General features: G+C 48.7%; 2 protein-coding genes across 2 annotated transcripts; one reads left to right on the top strand and one right to left on the bottom strand.

Annotated features, from left to right (window-relative positions):
• Positions 1–1,235: 1,235 nt before the first annotated feature.
• CONPUDRAFT_147908 (uncharacterized protein) lies at positions 1,236–6,009 on the top strand (the record flags this gene model as incomplete). Its single annotated transcript, XM_007777520.1, has 3 exons — positions 1,236–1,533; positions 1,596–4,570; positions 4,623–6,009. 3 exons carry the CDS (start codon positions 1,236–1,238, stop codon positions 5,961–5,963), a joined length of 4,614 nt encoding a protein of 1,537 aa, XP_007775710.1. The 3' UTR covers positions 5,964–6,009.
• A 2,619-nt stretch (positions 6,010–8,628) lies between these two features.
• On the bottom strand, positions 8,629–9,891 carry CONPUDRAFT_170312 (uncharacterized protein; the record flags this gene model as incomplete). The annotated part of the gene is made up of 4 exons (XM_007777519.1): positions 9,432–9,891; positions 9,090–9,380; positions 8,960–9,034; positions 8,629–8,908 (listed from the first exon to the last, which is right to left on the bottom strand). The coding sequence occupies exons 1-4, from the start codon at positions 9,698–9,700 to the stop codon at positions 8,629–8,631; spliced, it is 915 nt and encodes a 304-aa protein (XP_007775709.1). The 5' UTR covers positions 9,701–9,891.
• Between the last annotated feature and the right edge of the window lie 1,796 nt (positions 9,892–11,687).

Below are 11,687 nucleotides of genomic sequence, written 5' to 3'. Positions count from 1 at the left end.
CAAACAATAATTGAGCAAAGGTAGCGAAATTTTGCTAAGTCCAAAAGTAACTAGATATAGACCCGGGCAGCACCTGTGTTCACAACAGCACAATGGTGCAGCAGGTAAGTAACCACGTCCCTAGGGACGACGCTGATGTTCGAAACAGCGTGAATGCATTCTTTTGCAAGCGATGGGAATCTTTTTTTTTCATCTCCCACCCTTCAGCCGACAAACCCCGCTGAAATGTGCTCAGCATATAATCCGGGCGATATGCCTTGGATACGCGCCTAATCATATCCCAGGCACTCTTAGCTCAACCGGTGGTGTACGTAAATGCACCAGACGTTCAAACGTTCATGCACTAATTATTTCGTGCTCCGCCGCAAACATTAGTAGGGCAGTGTTTCTCACGTCAATCCTGTTGTTACCATCACCCGCACCAAGGGCGGGCGCGACGAACATCATCAACAAATACGCAAGGATGAGGCAAGGTATGTTTACAAAGCCTTTGCATTTGCCCCTGTTCCGCTTACCCAAAGCCAATCTACTTTTGATTTACTTGTGTATTTCTCCGCATCTTTGTCTCAGTATCCGACGAGACTGTTCGACAGCAATTTGAAGAGCGGCTCAAGCAGCACAGTGCATACAGCCGTCCAGTCACTCCTCATCTACATCAAAAGGCGGTATCCCAGAGACGTACTCCAATCGTCTATAGGACCACACTGAAGAAAATATTCGGTATGATTCTTAGGAGCTCAGAACTCGATTATGAACTGATCACACTCCCCCAGAGCCCTCAAAGAAGAGTGGGCATACAAAAGGGCATCTCACCAAGGCTCTTCCTCCGTCTACAATTAAAGTCGAACAATGTGGGTTATCGTTACAATAAGTCAAAACTCCAACCAACTTCAGTTTAGCTACCTCCATACTTGACGCGGACCTCACAGAACCCAAAGAAGATGATGTGTTCTCCCTTGTATCTGCCCTGCCAGCCCACACTCCCCAAGGTACGATATGCACTGACCTGTTTGTTTCACGTGGTGATGACCATGTTTCAGTTTATTCGGTGTCCAACGACGATGTTTTACGCACATACCGACCATATCTCGAGCAACATCCTTTCAACCACAACTTCATAAAGACACACACACTGATAACGTCTTTGAAGATTAACGTGTCTAGTGGGCGAAAGACAATGCGTTGTAAAAAAGAAACGAAAGGTTAGATATATTCATCCTTCCAGCCCTTAATCCATGCTGAGAGAACCTGCAGAAGAAATGCTTCCTGATAAGGCCTGGTGTGATGAAGCTCACCGTCACACAGAAGGTACTGACCCACAGCCTGGCTCTACCATTGGTCTCAAAGAGACTCCGATCGAGGCATGCACCGACGGCATATCGGATGAGGGCTCTTTGTTCTGCCCATCCCATGAATCATTCTCTGGCATCGAGCTTGAAGAAAATAGCCTTCGTTCTCCTGGTTTGCCTACGCAAGAAACTCCTGGATATATCCGTACACCATTATTTCAGGTTCACAAGGAGGATATTGGAGGTAAGTGGGCTCTAGTGTGACTCCACTGTTACAGCAGATGTTCATGACATGGCGTATTTGAGCGAGCATCATGGCTCAACCGGTGTACTGGACAACGGCCTTTCATGGTTTGGAGACTCTGAGGGCTGGCGCCTGGGTCGACATCAATGTCCTCACATTTTATCTGGCATCTATCTGGCATGAGGCCCATGGAGGGACACACATTCGTTTTGCCCGCAGTGACGATGTGAGAATCACCTTTGTCTTGGAGAAAACAAAAAAGGAAAGAAATGAAGGACGCAAAATGCAAGAGCAAACAGAAGAACTAGTGGGAAGGAGCTCCAACAAAACAGAATATTGTCGTCGTGTTGGCGCCCCGTCCACAGAGAAACAAGAGGGGCAAAATCAGGAGGAAGAGCAGGGGGAGATTATATTCAGTCAGCCCATCACCCCTGAGTTCAGGGAGCAGTTTGACAACCACCACTACATATCGAATCAAATCTGCCCCGTGTCTCCGGTCGGCTTTCTGGTCCATGAAGGATCTCATTTCTTCGCCTGTGTCTTTGATTATCTGGACCATAAAGCATATGTTCTAGGAAGGAACAGACCAGACAATTGGAACCATCGGGAGCATTATTGGCATAGGGTTGCAGAGCTTCATCGCTGGGACGCAGGAAACCCAGATAAAGTCACCACTGTCTCCGTGGAGTGGGTACAAAATGGTGTTGATTGCGGTCCAACCGCATGTGAAGTACTAGCACGTTGCATGATCGACGGCCTATGCCCAACACTATCCGCTCTGCAGGGAACCAGACCCGCCCTGATATGTGGGCATGTCCTCCGGCTCAATATTCTCCATCAGGTCTACAACCAGTGTGTGCGTAGCTTCCAGAACTTCGGGCAATTTCGCCAACGTCCGCCTCCATTCTGGAGTATGGATGACACTTTGATCTCTGACGAGGTCGAGGATCTCTTTTCTCCTCACCAATCTGGAGCAAAGAATAGCCCTTCATCCACAACCGCTGCAGGCCACTGTTTTAAAGAAATTGTGGAGAACCTTAACCATGCAATCAGCCTCTGCACAAGCTGTTTAGATTCGGGAACCGAACCAGCCTTTGCTCAAAACAGAAACTCTGCCCCTGACTGGGATAAGCTAAAACAAGATATCAACGACATCCGGGGTGCTCGCGATAAAACATTCGCAACATCGCGTGCAAGCACTAACAATTTAGACCATCCCATAGAAAGCGAGGATTCAGACGATACTGAAGCTGAACACGGTACATTGCTTCCAAAGTTGCCACGCAGCGTTCTCAAACGCTTCCCAAGACCAAAACCGTTAAATGTCCTCCCGCCCGTCAAAGGGAAACAGTATTTTCAGCATGACCGGCAGTTTGATGACTACGAAAGTGGGCCGACCATCGAATTGATCCATCGCTCCGAGCTGGCCTTCATTTATTGTCCCCCGTTTGACAAACTAAAAGTCTGTCCTGTAATCGATGATTGGCGTGATCGCGGCTACCGAATTCTGGCCAGCTCGTTCCAAAATTCGTTTCTGCAGGCGCCCGTCCAAGTGCTGGATCATATAATGTGCACCGTGCCTGGATACCAGTTTAGCCAGCAGGTTTCAAACCGTGCCACCGGAAAGTATCGTCTTCGTAGTCAGCAAGAGGGTTCACAGGTCAACGTCAATGACGTCCGGATAATGGGGGCGGCTGAGATGCTCCGGCTCGCATCCGAGGGTCGCGGTCACAGAGGGAGATCATCAAGTGCTCAGAGCATCTTTGTACGGGGAATTACTGGAGGATTAGCGCAACAGAAGAAGAATTACGTTTGCGTTGACCTCCAGTTGGATCGCGTTGATATCAGAAGCAAAGATATTCATATTTCTGTTGATATTGACAGTCTCATTTGGATAGGTCCGAACCTGATCTTCAAAAAATCGATAGGACTACAAACAATACCAACCTACTTTGGAGGTCCTGCCATACCAAAACGCAATCACATCTCTATTGATCTTCTCATTCCACAATCTGCTTATGATCGCGCTCAGCCCGGAGGACGCACAGAATGGATGTCTATGCCTACTGAAATGAACGGGATCCCTCACACGCAGTTTGGGTCCACACCATCACCCTCTGGCCAGCCAACGAACATCTTGATATTCTTTCCTAGGATGTTCCATAAAAACTTTACCAATCATCGCAGCGTCAACTTGATGCCTCACTATGTTCTTGACAGGTTTTGGGATCGCGTCCTTATTCCCGCCTTGGTAAAATCATTCCAAGAACTCAAACACTTGGAGCCTTATATTCCACATACTCTCAAAGAACTAAAATATAAGAGCAGGAAAGCAGATCAAGGCTCAAGCGGTAATGGAAAACTATTACCAATACCTAGTGAAGTGATTATGGGGGCCCAGGTAACGATGAGGAAGATCATTAACGAAGATGAATCAACACTGGGCATGTTTGGATCCTTCTTCTTTGCCCTAGAAGCAAAGGGCATCAAGCTTATGACTGTCGAGCGCCAAAACGGGACATACAGCGACCCTGTCTCTGCTCTGCAGGAGAGTATCCCGTCCTTGGACTGGGACCAGATGCGGGACCGCGCAAAGGGAGAGCTTTTCCTTGATATTGGCGTCGCGTTCACCCCCATGAGACAATCCAATGCAGTCACAGGTCTATGGTGGCTTGAAGCCCTCGAAGTGTCATTCGGAGCAGGGGGGTTCAATGCCGGAAGCATGCACAATCACGCTATGCTCTCCCGGGTTGGTGCCATGCAAGCACCCATGAGTAAAGACAGGCAATGGCAGACGGGTATCATTTCCCGGAGCTCATACAGCCTTGACTATGAGGCTGTAAGGCCTCGTAATAACAAGCCCACATTTGCCTCAGACAGTGACGCCTACAACCTCACCCAACGGTACACCGAAGAATGCAACAGCCTCATTGAACAGCTTCTTGGAGCGACAGGGAAGACCTTCGGTGTGCGAGACGAGTATCGTGTGACTTGGGATGCGGCGGAAGCAATGTTGCGGAATGGTGCGGCCGGCTTAGTATGTCATCCATCCGTCTTCCAGCCGATACTCCTTCTGACAAATGTCATAGAAAGAGCGAGGCCGTCAGCTCATGGATTCAGGGTCGGTAATATGGGTTCAGACTGAAACTTGGTTCAGATGGAACGCGATGCGGGTCAAGTCATTGCAAGAGACCCAAGAAGCTCTCCGGAGAAAGAACCCTCCAAATCTGGGTATCATGACCTCACTACTCACACACATGATCCGCTCCACCACCTACACTCCGATCGTATACGACGCACATCTCAGTGACTCGCTCAAATCTCTCCAACAACACGCAGTCATGGAAACTTGCAACATGTTTTTCTTGCATGATCTAGACATTAGCAAAGCGCGCTTGAAAGGTGTGGAAGAAATCGATAGCGATTCGGTCCTCCGCATAATGGGAAAAAACGCACCACTGCGACGAGACCAAGCCATTGCATCTCAAGAAAATGAATTAGCAGCTGCAGAGCGCAATGACGACTCTGACTACCCGTTAGGAAAATTCCCCACGTGGACTGATCTCAAAGAGTTCCACGGCAAATTCCCGTGGTTGCTAGTCAAAAAGTGGAACCCGGAGATCATAGACTGGTCTCTGAGAGCAGTAATCCTGTTTTGCACCTTCACAGGCCATATATGGCTGATGCTGAGCGTCCCATTCCTAAAGTCCTCCCCGCCTAGACCATCATCAGTAGACGACGCAATGAAATGCTGGACGATCCATTATGTGCGGAATCTTCTAGACGGCGTCAAATGGGAGGCTTCGAATGATGCTCTAGAGCAAGATGGTGTTGCGCACGGCCGCCCCGGACCGAGGTCTCCTTCCTTTGCAAACAGGATGCCAATCTTTTTTCCTCCGACTTCATCGCCAAAACACGTCAAATCTCAATGGGACCCACTATTCCAACATCCAGGGTACATCTCTCAATATCATAAGCTGGTCGAAAGTGGAAAGGATAATGGTGCATTCTCCGATTTACAAAAGAGCTTACAGGAAATATTCTCAAGCTTAGAATGCCTACCTGCAAGTGAGAAAATGACGGTAAAGGCCGCTGGGACAGTGTGGAAAGTGGCAGGTGATGCATTTGTTTTCATCACAAATTCCAGGCTCTACAAAGTGGTAGGCTTAAGCAAAGATACTCGATCTGTCAAAGCGACACTCCGAATTCCGCGTGTAAAGACCAAACACGATATTCTTCGTGATATCCATGCCTACGAAGGAATAGATTACACCGGGGATGTCAAGCCATCGAGAAGGAATCTGAAGAATCGAGCTGAACTCAACCTCAAGTCTAAGGCTGTCAAAAATAGAAGACGTCCGCCAGTCACAACTCGCTCTCGTGGTACAAATAAGGCACCCAAGCTCGCCAAAAAGGAGAGGACCACATGATCATATCCCTAATCAGCAATAATCGCTTGTCTTGTAACTACATAACCACTCCATACTAACATATCGCGAACTACACAACGAGGAAACAGGGAAATAAACCTAAATAAACATGAGTAAAGTAACAAGACACGCCGTGCTACGCTCCGGCACCAGGCTGATCTCTTTCGAATTAATAATAAGTTCCCACGCTACTACAGAGATAATTGCACGCATAACCACCAAAGTAAAAGTACCCCGAACAGTACAGTGTTCTACCACGTTCGGGATTTGTTCGAGATGAGCACCGCAGTCCAAGATCGAAAAGGAAGTCCCCATCATATCAAAACGTCAAACAAAAGTCAACAAAGTCAAAACTAGCTGTGGGTCCCGGAGGGGTTGCAAGGAGCCAGCAACTCGCTTCAATGACGTATAAACCATTTTTGGGCTTTACAATTGCAGCCCAAAATCGACTTTTCCGACATAGGCCTGTCAAAGTGACCCATGCCCCCAACGGCTCAAGGAACGTGAGCCATTTACATAGAGAAATATTAGCCAATCAAATCGCAAAGTTGTGTACGTTTGTCTCTGGACAATCCGAGCGTGAGAGGGGACTGAGCTACTTTAAAGTTTCTACTCTAATATACAAGACATGCCGTGCTCCGCTACGGCCCATGACGCGTGACAGGCAAACACACGAAAAACCAAAAAAGAAAAAAAAAAAAAAAACAATGACCAAATGCAATGCCTGCATAACTGCTTAGTAGGCCTATCTGCGCCCTGGTCCACGGGAACGTTGACGTCGCGCATGATGACGCCATCATCACTGTTCTTGTTTGCCGCACGCTGAGAGGTCAAAACGACACCCCATCCCAAGGTACCGTGCGGAAAGAGTAGCGGATAAGCCAACAGCTCCCATAGGCGGCTGACGGTAGGGATGGAACGGGTTGTTGAATCATTAGAATAGTCGAATACCACGAGAGAGCGGGACTCGACTTCGGTGGAAGATGTGTTGCTGTATGACGTCACCGCCGCTATTTCAGTAGCAGTGCCAGAGTCCTCTAGCATCAGATACGCATGGGGAAATCCGTTCGAACTGGCGTCCACCAAAGAGTTGAGAGACACAATGAACGGATTCACGCTAAGGAGAGCGGATCGGACGGCAACTATCCAAGTCTGGGGCAGATGAAGCGACCACCGCGGAAAGGGTATATTTGCATGAAGCCGTCATAACGTAGCCATCTGACTGCGGAATTTTCATGGGTAGGCCTGATTCGGTGATAAATACGCCCCTGCATGGCAACGAACGAGGGCGGACCGTTGTCGAAATGAGGGAAAGCGTGGGTGGATTCAAGTGCAGCAAAAGAGAATACCAAGTTCATCATACGAGAGTTCCGGGATATATGAGGATGGTTAATGAACGCGTCGTGTATTTAAGGGGTAGAGATGGTAAGGGAGCAACATTGTTGCTACGAGAACCATTGCGACAACAAAATCCTGTATTTTCTCCCGTGAGCATCACAATGTGACAATGAGGGCATGGGCGAGCGCACCCCTCACGTACTTGGCCCCAGACGAGTTTCGGGGTGGATATAGGTCCAATCGCCCATGGTGAAGATGCCATTCTGTGTAATATAACTTCGACCAAACTAATGTAAGAGAGAGCAAATGATATGTTCGGAATAACGGCACTAACCTCCTAGAATCACGAAAAAATTGACTTGAGGTGACGTTGACGCCTATCGAACATAGGGTGCAACTGTAAAGGGTCGGCACAGTTTCCGCTGTACCGAGAACGCTTATTCAAACACTGACAACGACCTCTCCATACAGACGTACGAGATGCGCTTTACGCCATAATGCGCTGCCGTCGGCGAGTGAGCACAAACGAGATCGAATCAACCAAGAGATCAACTACGGTACACGATGTTACTGTATGCGTAAGGCACTCAAACCGGAGGTACAGACGACACATGCAATCCAACAAAGCTTTTCGTCGTTGTGATGCGAGCACGGCACGCAAAATTGTACTAATGAAAGAACTAACTGAGACACGACGTGTAACATGTGAGGCTGACAAAACTGTACCCGTGCTAATTCCATAGCACGCGTCTTCGGCATACGGAAATCAGGGTTATGAACCCTAGGAACGCACCTAAACAAAGATGGAGAGCGCATGAACATACTGCGCCGCTTCTAACGGAGTTAACATCGCCAACGCGATATGCTTGCCCCGATCAGGTTCATCTCACCGTCTCGATCGCAGTTGCACATGATGTTAGCGGTGAAATCAGACACAGGAAAACGACTACTAATCGCAAGCGCTGAAGTCAGTGGAAGGCCAGCAAATCAGATACGAGAACATTGACAGGAGTCGCCGATCATATAGTATGTGATGTCACGCGCAGAGGGATACCCAAAACTGTTCGATCGCGGGACATCTAAACATCACACAGCCATAGAAGATAAGCTAATATACGATCGTTCGATCCGTATCCATCTCACCAAACAGATATCTCACCTCAACTCGAAGCGATGGCAGGTTCTGAGTTGAACACCATCAACTGACTCAGATCCATGCACTTCAGCCTGATAGCCGGAGCCGAGACAACTGTAAGCGTGAAGGTAACAGACAATCACAATGTAGAAATGGGCTTCAGCACTCCATGAAACTTTCAGGCACGATGGGTTACAGGGCCCGTGCACAGACTGAATAGCAGCGCGTGTGTATTGAACGGTCATGTATTGAATACTCGATGCGCACAAAATACACAATGAATAACGGGACAAAAACAAATCGGCCAAAGGAGCGTGCGACAACGTGTATGAACACAACCACGAGTAAGGAGCGTGAGGGACAGGAGGGATGCAATGGACGAGGGGTCTGAGGATGAAAGGTTGCAGCAGGGAGGGGAGAAAGGTGGGGCGCCGGGTATCCGTTCAGAGGGACTGCGGTGCTAGCAGAGACACTGTTGATGATATGAGCGATAAGAATACCACAGATAAAGGGGAACACGTACCCAGAAGCAACGGCCGGGAAGACAGCTTCACCCTGTGCCTGAAACTCCTCCTCGGTGTTATACGACAGGCCAGAGCTCGAAGGAAGACACATCAGAAGAATAAGAGGAAACGATAGATTGAGTTACTTACGTTCGCTGACGCGTGGAGGAGGAAGGATGAGGCGTGAACCGCTTGCGCTTGCTGGGAGAAACGAAAGGCGTCGAAGGAGAAGAGCCTGTACCACCGCCTGGAGCGCCCGGCTGCGAGCGCGTCCCACCAACGGACTGAGGCGCAGCAGTGTTGAGGGCGATGGACTGCATAGCGAACTGAATGAATCCGCAAGTCGAGAGATCGCAAGCTTGACCGAGTATCGCAACGCAAGTGTTCGCGTTCGGAGCACGCGCGTTCACCCAACGAGGGTGAGTGCTTTCGAACGAGAACCTAGTGGGCAACATTAGAAGACACGACGGTAGAGGAATGAAGATGATTCACTGAACAGTAGAACTAACAGGCGCATGACGAACAAACTCTGTAACGCAAACGTCGAAAACCCTCAACGTTGACGTCGGATCGGGGAGATCATTCAAAGAGGAAGTGGAAACACGTCCATCACCAAAGAAGAATGGACATTTGTAGGCTTCGGGCATGAAAGCGAGATACGAGTCGCCGCTCGGATCACCCATGAAAGGATAGAGACAGATAGCATTAAGGAGGATGTCGGGTGACTGAGCAAAATGAGCCTTCGCGATAAGGAAGACCATCGTCCCGAATGGCAGGAGCGCTTGATTGGCGTTGTCGGGATAGTGGCGTATGTTGGCACTCACGGAGAGGCCAGGGGAGTAAGGGAATGTCGTCTTATAGAAGTTGTAGAGCGGTACCAGCGCTATCGGTGCGACGTTCACCTTCGCCGAGACAGAATAGACCGACGGTGAAAGAGCACGACATGCGAGAGGGTAGAGGGTGAAAAAAAAGGGAATGAAATATGATGACCCTCAAACGAGCAGACTAAATACGCTCACAGACGGAGTCGACCCCGGCATCTGAAACGAAACTGCATCCAGATCTGGAGGAACGCGACAGGGACAGGCGTGATGGACCAACACGAAAGGAGTTAGATTCAAGAGCGCGATGAGCAGGATCCGCAGGATCCCGCAGAAAGTAGGAGCCATGTGCAGGAGCCAAATAGGAGCAATGCCAAGCCTGAAGAAATATTGAAGATACGGGTAAAGATACGGGTAATAATGTCGCAAATTTAATAGTTCGATTGCAGCCATTTCTAATTTTGGTGCCTTGCAACCAGCCTGCAATTTACTGTGATCCTACGTCAGAATACACACCCACGTCAAGATGCAAATTTCGCTTTCTAGCCCGTTTCCCGTGCAATATTCTCAAAGGAAATTCATAAGCCAGGATAACTTGAGGATAACCATTGGCTTGTAGCGGACTGATTTCGTTTGCAAATGTTTGTAACGCTGTATTGCGCAGTGTATCGGCGCCGAATAGGAAACGCAGCTTGAATGAGGCGTAGCCATTAATAAGTGTTGACTGAAGCGCAGTAGTGTTGCTTACTGACGCTGACAAAGCTGTGCACAGCATATACGGATGCGGATGCGCTCGTTGGGGCTATATAAGGCGAGTGATTGCTGGAGGCCTGCAGCTTCGCATCACCATCCACATGATTGGTGTTGGTGCTACTATAACTCGTATCTTCAAAATTATGGTAGGCTTTTGTTGACCTTTGTTTGACGTTTTGATATGGGGGTTTCCTTTTTGATCTTGGCCTGCGATATTTATCCCCAATAAATCCCGAACGTGGTAGAATGACACTTGCTGGTGATACGTGCAACTATCTATGGTGCGTTTTTGTCCTCAGCTAAGCCCTCGGGAAGATTATGATATTCTGTAGCGGTGTGAGCTCGAGCCCAATAATATATATGCTAAATTCGATAGAAAGTGCCGGAGCGTAGCTCGGCGTGTCTTGTCCTACTCACCAGTGATGTTTTCGTACAGTCACACATAGAATTACCTTATTCCTTCGCTCTCTTCACCATTCATCACAAGTAGATCCACGTGAATCGTATTAATGACTATGTTGCGGTCAGGATAAACCTTTGGCAGCCGGAGCGTTAGCGAAGGCGCATACCTTGTAACCCGTATCTTAAAGTTTTGGACGAATTTTTGATATGCCTGATGCAGCCTGCCAAATCGAGGCATGACACTTTAGCTCCTGGAAGGTTTGCCCTGACATAACGAAGTCGTTTTCAGGGCGCATACGTCATGACGCCCAATGAGAACAGCATCTAGAATGAGATACCTGACCATACCGGATCGTCGCCGATATACCCGCATGTACCTAATTTGTAGGTAGCCGATACCGAGAAATATGAATATATTTTTGGTCAGCGCGGTGCTCGATCGCGTATACATTCTTTATATCTCTCCGTAGTTAGCAGCTCGCAGAGGGCACTACACACGAAGACGTGCACTCGCACAGCGGCCGCTGTGATGGGTACGCGTGCTCGTGCCATCTTAGTGCAACTCGCAGACGTGTAGCACGTCTCTCGACATGGCTACACCGCAAGAAGCGCGTGGGAAAACGGACTCGATCAAATGGACGTCCTCGACCTCGACGTGTCTCTCTTTCCCTTGTTTCTCTTTGTCTTTCCCTAGTCGTCTGCATATACCCACGTCCGTTCCCTCATCCCCTCTTTTCTGTATTCTCCTCTCGCTCCTACTCCCACACCCACT

This window comes from Coniophora puteana, assembly GCF_000271625.1.
Source record: "Coniophora puteana RWD-64-598 SS2 unplaced genomic scaffold CONPUscaffold_22, whole genome shotgun sequence".
In the NCBI taxonomy this organism is placed as follows: Eukaryota; Fungi; Basidiomycota; class Agaricomycetes; order Boletales; family Coniophoraceae; genus Coniophora; species Coniophora puteana.
Note: the sequence above shows the minus strand (reverse complement) of the source record. Positions and strands in the feature narration are given on the sequence as shown.